Raw genomic sequence first — 17,251 nt, 5'->3', positions numbered from 1 at the left:
TTCCAGCTCCGGCCTCCCTGTGTGGAGTTTGCATGTTCTCCCCCGACCTGCGTGGGTTTTCTCCGGTTTCCTCCCACATTCCAAAAACATGCATGGCAGGCTGATTGGACGGTCTAAATTGTCCCTAGGTGTGAGTGTGGGTGTGGATGGTTGTTCGTCTCTGTGTGCCCTGCGATTGGCTGGCAACTGATTCAGGGTGTCCCCGCCTACTGCCTGAAGACGGCTGGGATAGGCTCCAGCACCACCCGCGACCCTAGTGAGGATCAAGCGGTTCGGAAAAATGGATGGATGGCATTAATTTAAATGGATTTTAAGGGGATTAAATTTTTTTTCGCGAGATTAACGCGGCACGCGTCACAGTGGATGAAGAGCAATAACAACAAACATGCCGCACAGATCCAGGCACATGTTTGTTTTGCCAGCCACGGCAGCACGAGACACCTGTTGCAACACACCTGATTCAAATGAACAGGTTCAATGTCAGGCTTGCGCAGAGCTTCCTGATGATCTGATCATTTGAATCAGGTGTGTTGCAACAGGGAGACTTGGAAAACATGCAGGACAGCGGCCCACCGGGACCTGAGTTTGACACCCCTGCAATATAGGCTGAGTACTAGTTTACCTTAGATGTGCACTTTATAATGTTATAATGCCCTGTTTTGATTCCATAAAAAGAGCCGTTAAAGCAGCTGTTGTGTGACAAAATATTTTTTTCACTGTTGTTGATGGACAGTAAAATTGTATGAGAGATTATGTATGAATAACTGCTAAATGTGAAAAATGTTCATGTAAAATTGAAAGTCAAAATTGTTATTTCTGTAAATATTTGCATTTTGCACATAGAAAATGGATTCATGATTCCATGTTGATGAGAGCATTAAAATGGGGGAAAATGGGACAAAAAATATATAAGGAAATTCAGAAACGATAAAAAATGCATGAGTAATCACGATTAATTTTTTGTTCATTTGAGTTAATTATGACAGTTGCATTTTTAATTTGATTAAATATTTTAATCATTTGACAGCTCTAATATGTATATATCGACAAACCTGGTAAGTCAGTTAAAATTTTATATATATAAAGTATATAAAATTTTAACTGACCAGGTTAGTCTGTTAATTTTAATTTGTAAGTGAGTTAAAATTTTATATACTGTGTATATATATATACATATATATAAATTTTTAACTGACCAGGTTAAAATATACAGTCTTCTATTATCTGGGCAACTGGTGCCTACTTTGAAGACTTGAAATTAGGAAGCATTCTATTTTGATGACCACTTTTTATTTATGAAGTAATTCTATCTACATTTATTGATGAATTTTGACATTGAGCCATGTGCAAGACGGACCAATAGGAAATGTGAGTGTGCGGTGCTTGTCGGTGGCGTTGCGCGTCCCCTTAGATTACAAATGAAGAATGAACAATAGAGTGCACGCAGCATTCAACGATTGCGTGTTCGTTAACACGCTTTCATACTTCAAATACAGTTTATAAGCCATTTGCAGCAGTAAATCTATATATATATTCCGCGTCGTCCCACACGCGGTCTGTCCTTCCGTCTGTCCCTTTTCAAAACGTACCTACTTCACCGCGCCGCTGCGCGCCGCCACTGCGCGCCGCCACTGCGCCGCTCAGGCAGTGGCTCACCACGATCGCGCGGGCATCTTAGCGAAAAAATGTTGTCTACCCACAAGCATTGCAATGAAATTGTTAGTTATTTAGTAGAGCTAAACATCTCTTTATTTTCGCGATAAGCAATGAAGATGAACAAAAAGTTGAACCAAGCAACAACACTTTTGTGGGCCGAAGGCCCACCTTACCAGCCTTCCGCAGGAACTAGCTGATGAGCCGCCCGGAGGGCGGCCAACCACCACCTTACCAGCCTTCCGCAGGAACTAGCTGATGAGCCGCCCGGAGGGCGGCGAACCAGCTAGTAGTTCATATTTTGTCTTGGATTCATTTGATAACTTGATTATTTTTTATGTACATTAAATAACTTACATTTCATTAAATATCTATCGTGTTAATCCTGAAAGAATGCAGCCATATTGTTTCCAGACAATACTATGATATACATCTACTGAATGAGATTCTACCTTTGATGTGAAAGACGCAGCGCCAAACGGTCTTGGTGGCACAAAATACCATTTGGAGAACAAGCAGACCAGGAAGTGCGGCAGACGGCACCATGTCCGCCATGTCCTTGACTTGTTACAAACGCATGGACAAAGTTGTAATTAATATGTCCTCATACCTTAAGTGGATGAAGCTATAAAGCTTAAAGCTATAAAAATAAGTGGTGGGCTCACTCCTTTAAACCATGCATCCTTTTTTTTTTTAAGAATCGGAATTGAGCATCGTTAGGAATCAGTATCAAATTGTAGAACAGGAATCGTCCAAATACAAACGATGTCCAACCCTGCTATTCCAGTGCCAGTGACATGAGTGGATTTTACCTGGGGTAGATGCCGCTGACCATGTCCTGAGCTAAGGCATCTAAGGATGTGTGGCTCGGTCCTGCAGCTTTTGAAAGAAGAAGAACAACCAGTCCCCTCATCTGAAAGTTGTTCCTGCTGTCGTAGACAAAACCTCTGCAAAGAAAGAGGGAAAAAAATTAGGCCTGCCGCACGCGAGTGACATGACCGAAAAGCGACTACCAGGAAATGGTTATCGCAATAGAATTATATTTGACGACGCCTCTCTACATACGAAGCAGCTGAGCATTGGACATCACCAGACAAACTAAAAAACTACGACCCTGTATTTCTGTTTGACGCTCCAATTAGTAGCCTGGTAATTATTTTTGTGGCCCGACCAAGGACAGTTAAATGTGAATTCACAGTGTGTATTCATAATGTCATTCATTCATTCATTCATCTTCCGAGCCGCTTGATCCTCACTAGGGTCGCGGGGGGTGCTGGAGCCTATCCCAGCTGTCTTCGGGCAGTAGGCGGGGGACACCCTGAATCGGTTGCCAGCCAATCGCAGGGCACACAGAAACGAACAACCATTCACACTCACACTCACACCTAGGGACAATTTAGAGTGTTCAATCAGCCTGCCACGCATGTTTTTGGAATGTGGGAGGAAACCGGAGCACCCGGAGAAAACCCACGCAGGCCCGGGGAGAACATGCAAACTCCACACAGGGAGGCCGGAGCTGGAATCGAACCCGGTACCTCCGCACTGTGAAGCCGACATGCTAACCACTGGACTACCGGGCCGCCCTATTCATAATGTCAACAGATTTTAAATATATTGAAACAACTACGTACACTGTACAAAAGCTTGTTGAGAATCTTGCTTTAAAGTGACTTCTGCCGACCCAACAACTGGAATTGTGTATTGCAACAACAGAACAGTGCTGTCGCTTCTATAAGGTATGACATTTATGCCCCTTGTATGTGATTTTACATTTTTATTGTGTTTTTAAGATCAACCAGTGGAGAACAAAGATGGATTCTTCAAATGAGGCAATTGTTGCAAATTCTCTATTACTGTTGCATTTTGTGGCCGCATTGTTTGGTGTTGAACTATGTGCATTTACATCAGGCACGAGTGTTGGCTGGCATGACAATGATTTGTATTTATATCCCAAAAATAGTTACAAATACATCTTTAATCGTGATGTAATGTTAATATGCGTAAAATTACATTCACCTAATATTGCTATTTGATCCAGGAGAGAGTCTGCGTGTGTCTGAGCCATATTAAGTATTCCAAAGAAAAGGGGTTGAAGTCAGCAAAAAAATGTACAACCCATCCAATCTTGTGTATCTACAGTTGGGAACATTAATGGTTCTTCAGAACACGACCAAGACTGGTGACCCGCTCGATCTCTTATCTCCCTGGGTACTTTTCATACTCCTCAGCATGTCGAGACGACTTATGACGCCTGATTTCTTGAGCAGTGCTCCTTTCTCTGTGCATTCAAGACATGTTGGGTTGCCCCTGTGCTAAACGGAAAAAACATCATCTCCCGTTTTTCTTGAAACTGGCCGTTCTTGTCGCCATTCTCTCTCTTCATGGCAGGTCTGGAAAAAGATGACTGGGACTGCGTGATACTGTAGGATATCTTTTCCTTTAACTTTGTGTCACTTCTGAATGACGTTTGCCAAAAGCTGTCATAATGAACCTCAGCAATGGTATTCCAAAAGTGATTAAAAGACACACACACACACATACACACACACACACACGCACCCAGAGCTTAACATGGGGAAAAAAAGGGTGGGGTGCATACTAATATTAAACTGTTAGGGGACCGCAAAATATTGTCCTGCGGGTCACAGATGGCAGCCAGGCCATCAGTTTGGGACGTCTGATACTCACACATCTATTTTCCTATTTCTAAAGTGTGTTGATGTTATGAGCACCAACCTCTCATTCAATGGTGTCAAACTCATTTTAGTGTCGGGCGAATTTGGAGTCTTCCCTCTGAGGGCCGTTATGAAACCACAAAATGAATAGATTACTAGTTTTGAAATCAAGTCGATTATAATAGTTTGTTCAATTATTGTTCAAGCGAGTGTAAACAGGGAAGCAAAATCTCACAGTTATTTATTACACATGACAATTTAACATTTTCGTACAGATTTGAGTGAGGTTGACACACATGATTTGCTTTCACGGGCCACATAAAATGACTGGCGGGTGGGATCTGGCCCCCGGCCTTCAGTTTGACATCTGTGCTCTAATTTATATTTGCCCTTCCTAGTTAGGACTCCCAAATTATTATCGGCGTAATTCCCGCCGGCACTCTTCCATCCACCGAAACCTGCTGCGAACATGAAAATTAGTTGTGATAAGCCAAAACCAAGAAACCAAGGCCAAAAAACCAAAAATTACACTACCCCCTAAAAAGCTGGATCATTTTCTGTACTTTGTTGAATTCAAAAATTGTCAATTTCAAAAGTGCATACCTGTCTAGTTCCTTCTGCAGTGCTGTGTGCGAACATAATTGTCACCTGTGACAGCACGAATGCAAACTTGTGAAGAATAAGCAATAGGTTGAAGAGAGCATAAAACTTCAAGTTGATGCTTGATTATTAAGCATAGGAACTTCAATTCCGAGCGAGGTGCACAAGTTCAGGCAGTCCTCGGCCCCCAGGCAGGGTTCTCGCTGGGTGGGCAATACCCAGCTGTTGCGGCAGGGGAATTCCGGACTCATTGCCCGCGTCTGCTCAGTTCACCCGGACATCAGTGACTGCGTGACCGACTGAGATGCATCACGTGCGGCCATGGCAGTGTGACGCACCTCTAACTTTTGTCATTTTTTTGAAAAATAGTCCCTAAAGCAACCAAGAAAGGTGCTAAATATAGTATCAATGTCACTAAATTGGCAACGCTGAAAACAAGACAATGCTTTTTCGTGCCTGTAACATCCACACACATGCACATCGCAATAAAAGCATAGTTTTGCAAATCAAAGCACCACGTACAGTGGATAACGTATTGTGACTTCATCAAGATGATGCGGTCCGGTCAGAGACTGTGGACAGGCCAGCTACAACCTACGGTCCATACTTTGCCCGGATCCGTTTTAAACGTACTTCCTAATTTTTCACACAGAGAATGTACTGGTTCTAATTAGATAATAATGCTGGTTCTGTATTGAGTTGGGTAAATGAGAAACCATTTGTCCTACGAACTAAAACAAGAATCAAACCCAACACAGAGCAATTTAAAAAAGCAACTTATATCATCATCCTTTTTGATGAACATGCTTTGCAAGTTCCTGTTTTTTCAATTTTTATAATACACCTATACAAGTATTATAAAAATAGTGATGTGAGATGAAACAGTTAGTGATCACAGATTCACCCCAATCCTCTACAAAAAAAATTTATGTACACAAACAAAGACAGGCACACAAATAGTGCAATGGTTACTGCCTGTGTGGTAGCTCGATTAAATATCTTTTAATGTCTCGTGGGAGCGCTCAGAAGGAGCACCTCTAATCCTGTCCCTATGGGAGCCTCTTGTGCAATGAATCACACTCTCGTTAGGGGCTCCGAGGCAGACAAGCGGCCACACCCCCACTGCTCAATGCCCAGACAGCAGCCTCACACCTCCACCCACGAGTGTCACACCAGCCCCCATGCCCCCTCCCCCACTCTGACCCACCCCTGCACCACAGGGAAAGGTGGAGGACAGAGGGGATGTGGGAGATGGACCGTGAAAAGAGGGAGGTAATGCAGAGAGACATTGTGGGAGAAATGAGAATGCAAAAAAAACAAAAAACAAAACAAAATGACCGAATGAATATGTGAGTGATCCACACTGTCGTGATAATGGAAAAGCACACAACAATCACTGAGCGCAAGTTTTTGCACCTTCCACTGAACAAAATCCCCATGCAGCTTTTACCAAAAATAGTGACAACCTTTTTGGAGCATCGTGCCTTCACCCCATTGAAAATGTTCAAGTGTGGTCAATTATTTTATGTTATTTTTTTTTACACTGTAGCAAATATGCAACCTGCAAAACAGAATATGACTAACTGTTATGAGGCGGCACTCTTCTGAGTTGGTGTGGCCCAGCGGTCTGAGGGCTGCGAAGTGATTAATATTTATGTCACTATCTACAACAGCATCCATCAATCAATCAATCCCGTGGAAAGGAATGAAGCATGAATGGCATGATAAAAGAGAATGGGAGAGGGGCGACAGAGGAGACGAGAAAAATGGGCAGCTGTCATAGGGTTGTGAACAGGTCACCACGCCTTCTACTTGCACTGTGCACACTAACTTTTGCAGGCACACCAGCACCTGGATTTAGAAACATCTCAAAATAATTCTTCTCTCAAAAAGAAACTGAAATATTAGAAGCATTTCTACATTTTCACTCAATTTGTATGATGGACAATGAGGAAAAAGTAGTTCCAATACCTTGATGTTTTAACCATCACATCACACTTGCTGTTGTGAGCTGATGTATGCAGTATCTTTTGTTATTTTGATTGATTGATTTGTTTTTGAGCAGACCAGCACCAACATTTTTTTGGGGAGGAATTCGGGGAAGTTATTTTTTATTTCCTGTTTTGTTGTTCCAAAATGCGGGCGGCCCGGTGATCCATTGGTTAGCTCATCGGCTTCACAGTGTAGAGATCGTGGGTTTGATCTCGGCCTTCCTGTGTGGAGTTCGCATGTTCTCCCCGGGCCTGCGTGGGTTTTCTCCGGGGACTATGGTTTCGCCACATTTCCAAAACATGCACGGCAGGCTGATTGAACACTCTAAATCACAGGTGTCAAAGTCAAGGCCAGATCTGGCTTGCCACATCATTTTATGTGGCCCGCGAAAGCAAATCAAGCATGTCAAGTTCCATGATGTTTGCTAAAGCCTGAACCAAAATTTCAAATTGTCATATATAACGATCAACAATAAAAGTCATTATTCTGGACTTCTGACTTTAAAAATAGTTATTCATCAATTTGTTGTGCGCTGTGTATGTAACATGTGGAGGGGATTAAACATTTATATGGTTTCCCAAAATTCAAGGGAAACCGTAACTACAATGTGGCACGTGACAAAAATGAGTTTGACACCCCATGATCTATATTGTTCCGAGGTGTGAGTGTGAGTGCTGATGGTTGTTTGTCTCTGTGTGCCCTGCGATTGGCCAAAATGTTCAGGATGTCCCCGCGCCTACTGCCCGAAGACAGCTGGGATAGACTCTAGCATGCCGGGTGACCCTTGTGAGGATAAAGACAATGGATGGATAGACAATGGATGGGTGAATGGATGTTCCAAAACACATTTTGATTGGCGTTACCCGGAGTTTCACTATTCACTATTTCGCTATCTGCCATGAATAGCAGGTGTTGGTGTTAGTGGCTAGTAGCTAGTAAGTCGTGCGTGGTGTAGGCTGGCAACAGCCGTCAGACTTTTTTTTTTTTCAAACGCAGTTTAGTCGATGAAAATTCGATGCTGACAGCGTGACACGTTTGCAGGCCAGGCCAAACCAAGCTAACTCAAAAATGCTGTTTAAGCAGGCAAAAGTGGTATTGTGATGTCACTTCGTCCAACAGCCCAAAACCTCACCTACGAATTTTTCTAGACATGGAAATACAATTGGCTACTACAATTTAAATGTAAGAAAAATGTTGATTCTCTATAAAAAGACAATTAATTGATCATTCATTATGAATTAACCCACCGACAATGAGACATCTCACTTCCATCAACACACATATATTGTAACTGATTACATTCATTCATTCATTCATTCATTCATCTTCCGTACCGCTTGATCCTCACTAGGGTCACGGGGGGTGCTGGAGCCCATCCCAGCCGTCTCCGGGCAGTAGGCGGGGGACACCCTGAATCGGTTGCCAGCCAATCGCAGGGCACACAGAAACGAGCAACCATTCGCACTCACACTCACACCTAGGGACAATTTAGAGTGTTCAATCAGCCTGCCACGCATGTTTTTGGAATGTGGGAGGAAACCGGAGCACCCGGAGAAAACCCACGCTGGCCCGGGGAGAACATGCAAACTCCACACAGGGAGGCCGGAGCTGGAATCGAACCCGGTACCTCTGCACTGTGAAGCCGACGCGCTAACCACTGGATTGATTACAGTACTCGAGAATTCGACAGAACAGGCATGAGCAACTGGGGGAAGGCAGGCTTCCACCGTCCTCACTCAGTAATTACAAGGTTAAAAAAACTTGAAAAGGAAAACTGATGTATTTCAATGGGCAGATTTTCGCTTTTCATGGTCCTTATCTCCCATGATTAAAGGGTGTCCACTGTACAATGTCATCCATCACCACTAGACTCGCGCCTCACTCACCCATTGTAAATAGCACAGCCACCTTATGCAGCATATATGCAGTTGCATATATGCTTATATCTTTTATTTTATATTGCATTCTGTACTGTGTACAGTTCTTTTTTAAATTAATTTGTGCAAGCAAATACCCATTTTTTCTACTTTCTTCCCTCCAAATGTTGCTGCTGTAGATTGCGAATTCCTCCATTGTGAGACAAATAAAAGTTTTTCTGATCTTATCTTATCTTGGATGGCAGAAATCTCTCGTTATTCATAAAGAAATGTACACTACCCACTTTCTCCATTACAAGGACTCAATATCCAAAGCCAAATCAATCTTCTACTCTGGATTAATCAGTTCCAATGAAGGCAACCCCAGATCACTCTTTTCACTCATTTCTAAACTCACTAAACCTGCTGACACTCTTCCCTCACATCTCTATTCCACTGATTTTTGTAATACTCTGGCCTCATTTTTTACATCAAAAATCCAACTTATCCACCAGCAACTCACCCCTTCAGCTGCTCCTAACCCTCCTTCTCCATTCTCCCCGGTTCCTAGCCACCTATTCTCTGGATTCACATCCCCACCTGTCCACCAAATCTCCATCTTAATCCAGAAGTCCAAATCCTCTACTTGTCAACTTGACCCTCTCCCTACTGTTTTAGTCAAAGCTTCTATCCCGGCCCTCTCATTACTAACATTATTCAAACTTCCCTCTCTACTGGCATTGTACCATCCCATCTCAAAACTGCTGCTGTCACTCCCATACTGAAGAAACCTGGCTCTGATTCCCTCCGACTTGAACAACTTTCGTCCCATATCAAACCTTCCGTTCATCTCCAAACTTCTAGAAAAAACAGTAGCTGCTCAACTTCACACCCATCTTTCCTCCAATAACCTCTACAAACAATTTCAATCTGGCTTCCGTCCCCTCCATAGTACCGAAACTGCCCTCCTCAAAATATGCAATGACCTTCTTCTCTCTGCTGACACCGGTTCACTCGCCATCCTCCTCCTGCTTGACCTCAGTGCAGCCTTTGACACCATCTCTCACTCCATCCTCCTCGACAGACTCTCCTCCATTGGCATCACCAGCATCCCCCTCTCCTGGTTCCGCTCGTATCTTTCTGACCGCCCCCAGTTTATCCAGCTCAAACGTTTTAGATCTCACCCCTTTCCCCTCACTTCAGGTGTTCCTCAAGGTTCTGTCCTTGGCCCATTGCTGTTTACAATACAATACAATACAATACATGCTGATTTATATAGCGCTTTCACAACAGCGGCAGCTGTAACAAAGCGCTTTACAAAACAGTTAACATAAAGTAAAATAATAAACACAACACATAACATAAAACACGGACAGTCGTGCAGTCCTAACCACTTTTCCGTCACACGCTTTGTTGTTTGAAGCAGTTTGAGATGAAAGAGGAGAGAATCAAAGTGTCCTTTAACCAGTGCATCAGAGACGTCATGCTCAAAATGTGCACACGTCGGCTACAAGCTAAGTTTCAAAGTCAACAAGAAGCTGTAGCATCCATTGACGAAAAAAGAGATTGGTTCACTTCTCCTGTCCCATGGAAATCCATTTCAATTCCAAGCGGCGACTCACGGTTCCAAATACGCATCGGCGCTCTTCGCCAACGCTCCTCTCTCCTCATCCTCAACTTCAGCGGCCATCCATCCAGCCGCACCAACGCCATCTGTCCAACAGCGCTGACATAGCCACTGAACAAATCGGGGTTGTGAAAAATGCTGCCGATTACTGGCGCAACAAACGCAAGCGCCCCAGGTCTGTCCAGCACCGACAGTCAATGGCGCCGACATTCCTCCCAATCAAAATCTGTGCTGGTACAGGCGTGCTGCCGAGAAGGCGCAACCACCAAGCACAGATACTGCTCCTTTGACGAATGTCGTGGCCAAAAAGCGCTGAAAACAGTCCATATCAGGTCCACACAATGAAACAACAAACAATATGTGACAAAACAAAAGACAAAAACAGCAAAAAAGAACAAAAAAGCAAGGCTCTTGAAGAGCACTTGCCGAAGGCTGCCTTCTCGGGCGCCATCTTGGGAAAAAAAAATCTAATCTTCTTCCCCTTGGTAATATCTTCAGGAAACATCACATTAACTTTCATTGCTACGCGGATGACACCCAGCTCTACATCTCTACCAAACCTAATACCATACTTCCACCATCCTCCCTAACCAACTGCCTGCAGGAATTAAAATCTTGGTTCACCTCACATTTCCTCAAATTGAATAGCAATAAAACTGAATTCCTCCTCATTGGCACCAAATCCACCCTAAACAAAATAAACAATTTCTCCATTCCCTTCGAAAGTTCTTCCATCTCCCCCTCCCCTCAGGTCAAGAGTCTGGGTGTCATCCTTGATAGCACCCTCTCCTTCACCTCACATATCAACCACATCACTCGTTCTGCATATTATCATCTTTGAAACATCCACCGGCTCTGCTCTTCTCTCTCTCCTCAGTCCACTGCTATACTTGTTCACACCCTCGTCACCTCGATTACTGTAATTCCCTTCTGTTTGGTCTCCCTCAAAAAACCCTCCATAAGCTTCAGCTGGTCCAAAATTCAGCCGCCCGCATTATCACACTCACACCATACATAAACCATATTACACCTGTCCTCCAACATCTCCACTGGCTCCCCATTTTACACTGCATTCAATATAAAATCCTGCTCCTCACATTCAAATCCATTCATAACCTAGCCCCTCCATACCTATCTGACCTCATCCATATTCCTACGCCTGTCCGCTCTCTTCGTTCCTCCTCCTCTGTCCTCCTCTCTGTCCCCCCTGCTCGCCTCATCACCATGGGAAATGGAGCCTTCAGTCGCTCTGCTCCCCAGCTTTGGAACTCACTCCCAGCTGAGCTTCGTAATTCAGACTCATTAACATATTTCAAATCCAGCCTCAAAACACATCTGTTTAGACAAGCCTATTCACTCGGACTATAAAGCCATTATTTTATTTATTTATTTATTTTTGTTGTATTTTTTCTTATCTTATTTGATGTTGTTTTTAACATTGAACTCGTGATTTTAACTGCTTGTTGTAAGGTGTCCTTGAGTTTCTAGAAAGGCGCCCACAAATAAAATGTATTCTTATTATTATTAAATCACTTAGTTGGGCTTCCAACGGGGCCTGCTCTACCCAATGAAAGAACATAGTCGTTGTAGGCCTAATCATTTTTTTGCGGATTTGGAATGATACGCGGGACAAACATAGAATCTCAATAATATACCCATTTTGAGTGAGTTGATTTTTCTCATAAAAAGTGCATAAAATTAGTTCTTTTTGCATGAAAGTTTGGCTTCTGCTCAGCAGTTTTGTCCCTCCATCAATGGTAATTTTATGCAAAGAGCCCTTTTCACTGGGAGAAAAAATTATCTAAGTACAGTATGTGGTTATTTTTTGAGATTGTTGTGGAAGCCTGAATATTTTGTACATGAATTGACAGTGCATATTAAGATACTATGATGTATATTGGTTCATGTACGTATTTGTGCATATTTAAAATTGCATTTTTGTCAGGTTAGGAAGTGGGTGGTTCTATGTGGCTCCCCAGAAGCACAGAATAAAAATTGTGGCCACCTCCATCATTTAAATGATATGTTATTACATGTGAATATTTAAAGCAATGAACTTAATTTACACCTGCTCAGGCATTTTTTTTCCAAGCTCTCTCTTCTCGAGCAGTCAAAGCGATGAAGACGACAATAGTGTAAAGCAGGGGTGCCCAAACTTTTTGGATCGAAGATCTACTTTTCGATCAACTAACCTCCCGGGATCTACCCTTACCAGCGCGCGCACGCACACACAAATTTGAGATTTATCTCCTTTATTTTATTTTTAAAATATTTTTTGGTGAAAATGAGACTGATGATTGGTGTGCAGTATATATTAACACAAAAAATATATTACTAACATGTACAAAGACACACAAATGGTTGTTTTTTTTCTTCGCGACACTCCTCGGATCTACTTGGGACCTGTCTTAGATCTACCGGTAGATCAGGATCTACCGAATGGGCACCCCTGGTAAAGGTTTTACCTTGCGGTGTTAAGTAGAGGGTGTTGGGTTCCGACCAGTTTCTTGACATGCATGGCAACGTTACTGAACTCGTCGCTGAGTAGACAACGCAGGCTCATGAAAGATGTTGGATAACCCACAATCTTCTCGGCGTCGGACACCGCTTTACTCCAGTTTGAAGGTCCTGGGCTGGAAAATAGACTCAATGTCCTCCTCACTGGTCCGGACGCGACTTTACAGGGCAGTCGCGTCCATACATGCGAAAACATCTCTCTAATATACGATAGGCACTTCTTAACAGCCTTGCCGATATTTAATTTCAACTTAAAACGGAGTTCTTCCGATGTTACATTTTAAACGCTGTTCATCGATTTGGTTTTTACAAGCGCAACTCACTGTTTTGCGATTGGTTGTTTCACAACACACGACCTGTCACAGCGCGCCGCCATGTTGACAGACACAGGACGTTACGTCATTCTACGCGGACAACGTTACTTCCTGTCACACTTTGCACTTGATTAAAGGCCTTGTTATTGTCTTCTTGGTCTTAAATTAAGACTGCAAGGCCAGGATAATATTTATATTTGTAATTCTTGCCAAATAGGCGTAAAATTGTATTACATATACATATACAATAAAACAATATAATCGTTTTTTTCAGTATATAATCTATCCATCCATTTTCAACACTGCTTATCCTGAACAGCGTAGGAGTAAACTGGAGCCTATCCCAGCTGACTTCGGGCGGAGGGCAGACGACATCCTGAACTGGTCTTCAGTCAGTCACCGGGCACGTAGAGAGACAAACAACCATTCACATGCACATCGTCACCGAGTGGGAACCCGCACGCAAGTCTGGCGAGTGTATCACTACACCAGCAGCGACTATCAAATATAATATACAATACCATATTTTTTCCTTTGAACTCAAATATGTAAAACTACACAAAAAGGTCTTTTATAAATATTGTTTGCAAATCTGTTGAAATCTGTTTCAGTGAGCACTTCTCCTTTGCCATACTTAGACCTTATTGCTGTGGCATCTGATGATGCTGATTAGACAGCATTGCACCAGTGCTAATCTATCACAGAGCACGATGCCACAAATCTGCAAGTTTGACATGCATGCAATTGTGCTATTTATGTCATCTGGAGCAGTTCAAAATCATCATAAAATTCATTATCCTCATAATGATTATGTGCGTATAAGATTACAAGTGTGTTTGGCTTGGTCTGGATCGTTCACAGACTTCTGCAGCACTTGGTGGTGAGCTGATCATTTTAATCAGTTGTGCTGGAGGAGGGAAACATCTAAAAAAATATCTGCATAGGGGCCCGAGGACCAGCATCTTAACTTATGAGTGCTCCAGTTTACACATTTTTCAAGTTAAGAGTTATTGTTTGGTTGAGTTATTTATTTATTGTCCCTTTTAAAATCCAAAACTTGATTCACGAGCATACATACTCTTGAGTGCAGTAGAAAAAGAGAAACTCACTGTCGCCCACAAAATTTATTGAGTGGTACAAACAGTCAAACACACAAATAATGGGAATTAAAAACAAGCACATCCGTGACCCTCCACTGTAAACCCAAATATTCCATCCATCCATCCATCCATTTTTAATACCGCTTATCCTGAAGAGGGTCGCGGAGAGTTGTGGGAGCCTATCCCCGCTGACTTTTGGTGGGAGGCAGACTACACCCTGAACTGGTTGCGAGCCAGTCACAGGGCACACATAGAGACAATGAATGCATTCTACTTTGCACCCAAATTGGTAAAGTGTGGTTGAATTACTCATGTCGTGCAAGAAAACATTTAAATTCATGTCCATTGTACTTGAAAATTTTAAGTGGAAATAACATTTGGCTTGACAGTGTTTAATGGGCAGTTTAAGTTGAGTGACACACTATTGTCACTATCGCTTGTGGACTGGATGGGCAGCTGCGAGGGCACCAGTTCGCCTCTTGCAGACTCCCCCCAAGTCAAGACAGTTGCACTGAACGGACTGAGCGACTGCACTGATTGCGCTCCATGGGAAACTGAGAAGACACCGTCTACCTCAAATCATCAACACGTCATATAATGTTTCAGCCTAGGCCCCTCCCCCTGTCTCCTTTCCCCCTTCGCTCAACCTCTCCTTTGACTCTTGGACAGAGGCGGCACAACAGTGGTGCACGGACCGCGGAGGAGACAGGCAGAAGATGACTGACTTAGCCCGACACGGCCAGCCCTCGGCGGCATCACCAGCTTCAAACGGGTCGCTCAGAAGCTCCAAGACATCCGCCGTCTGGCGAGTGTAAACTCGCTGCCTCTCGTCCCTGCTCCTTGCATCCACCCCCACCCTCCCCCCACCCCCCACCGCCACCGCAAATATTGACAGAAGTATCAGCGAGAAAACATGGCAGAGATGGAAAAAGAGGGCAGACCTCCGGAAAATAAAAGAAGCCGAAAACCAGCTCACCCGGTGAAAAGGGAGATTAATGAAGAGATGAAGGTAACGGATCTGCATGCTGTTTACGCGCGGAATGCTTGTGAGGAGCGTGCGCGTGTTAAAGCACCGGTGGCCCCTAACACTGTAAATGATGCACCCAAGTGTAATAGTATGTTGCATGCGAGACTAACTTGAAATGTGGATTATTTTTTTATATGACCCAAGTTCTATTGTTTCAGTCGCGCGCCCTGCTTCACCACGCAACGGCGCGACACATTCACCATTATCCGTTCACTTATCAATTTAACATGAAGTTTGGAGAAAAGACAAATACCAGGCGTGTTTTTCCGTCGCTTTGTTACACCAATGTCGCCGTCCATGTTTTAACACATCTTCAATAAATACTGAGAGAAAATCCCGTGTGCTATGAAGGCACCTCGCGCCTCCACTATTATGACTATCAGCGATACAAAGAGAGCATGCATCCAGTCCGCATAATTACTACAAATCAATGTGGGGAAAACTCGCCTCCTCGTGCTACGTTGACGTCGTTTTATGTCGGCTGAGTAAAGGCGCGTGCGCTGCCCAGAGGCTTGTGATCCAGATGTGCCTCTGTTGTCAGGTTTACGCACTCGACAAGAACACGTTGTCTTCCGCGTTGGGCCTACAAGATTTGATCCCCGAAACACGTTATTCCCATTAGTGGCTTATATTTGAACCCGGTGCGGTTAATTGAGGAGAAAGAAAGTGATCTCGGCATTTGACGACAGATGTTCCGCGTGTCGCTTTGTCTCCCACCTCGGCATTGTTTGCGCACATTTCGGCCAATCACGTTCAAAACGCTCCTCTGGGTAGAAATGTCGGCGATCACACTCAGGCTAATATGGAAATTGTGTGTTCGACTGAGTTTTTCTCAGCGAGACCCGAAACAACCCTTTTCGTGTTTGGACTCATCCAGAATTAAGACGCATCCGTGTGTCACAGCGTCCTTTCTGTCACTGTAAAATGGATCAATTCTTTTCAAATCTGATGTATGGATGCATTTTGTTTTATTCTAGTTTCATGATCATTACATGTATTTATTTACAATGTTTAAGTTCGTGATAGCGCATTAACATCGTTTTGTTTTAACAAACCGTTTAATTCATATTTCCTTGCTAACATTGTTTCTTTTACATCTGCTTATTCTTAGTGGAGTGTTAGACTTGAAGAACGTTCAGTGACATATTTTATGCCATAATTACCGCAGTATAACATTTCTTTTAGTACCTGTAATTGAAATTAATATGCCACCAGTAAAACATCATAGACACAGCTTTTAGGATAATGCAGAACAGATTTACACTACTGCAAAGCAAATCCATAGTCACTGTTAAATTAATACCTCCTTTATTTATTTATTTTGGGGAGGGGGTGTTTATTTTGTTTGTAAGGACGTCATGTCAACCCCCTACTTCAAATCATGTGTCTTGTGCTGGGAGTAGGCCTACTTAGTGTAAGTCTTGTGTGTGTGTGTGTGTGTGTGCGTGTGCGTGTGCGCGTGCACGTGCGTTCTGTGAATTAGTCCCATTTTTATTATATAATTCTTATAAAGCAGATTTTCGTTACACAGGAAGAAGTTAGGTTTGTTTGTTACAATCAGTGCCATTTGTAGCAACAGTATCATTCCATAATCCTTGCACTCCAATCATTCAAATGAATAAACTTCAGCTTCAGTATTTAAGAAATTGAGCAAGTAATGCTTGGTCACTGTGTCATGGCCAATACCAGACAGTGCTGCTGTGATGACGTGGAGTGAAAACACACACTCTGGCATTGCTGTAAATACAAGACGTTGCATTCAATAAATGTGGTGAGGGTGTTAAAACACTTCCAGAAAAGACGTGTTCATGCATAGCTCACTAAACCTAGAGTTTCCTGTTTTTTATTTATTTAAAAGGCACTAACAGGCTCACACATAAACACATGGGA

The 17,251-nt window shown here is 43.1% G+C and overlaps 2 protein-coding genes across 6 annotated transcripts in view; one reads left to right on the top strand and one right to left on the bottom strand.

Annotated features, from left to right (window-relative positions):
• The window catches only part of pdss2 (prenyl (decaprenyl) diphosphate synthase, subunit 2), a 43,669-nt gene extending 30,346 nt beyond the window's left edge, over window positions 1-13,323 (bottom strand). The window contains exons 1-2 of the mRNA XM_052085812.1: window positions 12,869-13,323; window positions 2,466-2,600 (exon numbers count right to left, since the gene is read on the bottom strand). Coding sequence (XP_051941772.1) covers window positions 2,466-2,600; window positions 12,869-13,116 — 383 coding nt within the window. The 5' untranslated portion in view covers window positions 13,117-13,323. The remainder of the gene's footprint in view (window positions 1-2,465; window positions 2,601-12,868) is intronic.
• Window positions 13,324-14,422: 1,099 nt separating this feature from the next.
• sobpa (sine oculis binding protein homolog (Drosophila) a) overlaps window positions 14,423-17,251 on the top strand; it is a 64,584-nt gene continuing 61,755 nt past the window's right edge. For 2 of the 5 annotated variants that reach the window (XM_052085700.1, XM_052085698.1), the window contains exon 1: window positions 14,423-15,343. In XM_052085700.1, the coding sequence (XP_051941660.1) occupies window positions 15,248-15,343 (96 nt within the window). In that variant the 5' untranslated portion in view covers window positions 14,423-15,247. The remainder of the gene's footprint in view (window positions 15,344-17,251) is intronic. The other 3 variants (XM_052085699.1, XM_052085701.1, XM_052085702.1) reach the window with 3 other exon arrangements.

This window comes from Hippocampus zosterae, chromosome 14 (genome assembly GCF_025434085.1).
Source record: "Hippocampus zosterae strain Florida chromosome 14, ASM2543408v3, whole genome shotgun sequence".
In the NCBI taxonomy this organism is placed as follows: Eukaryota; Metazoa; Chordata; class Actinopteri; order Syngnathiformes; family Syngnathidae; genus Hippocampus; species Hippocampus zosterae.
Note: the sequence above shows the minus strand (reverse complement) of the source record. Positions and strands in the feature narration are given on the sequence as shown.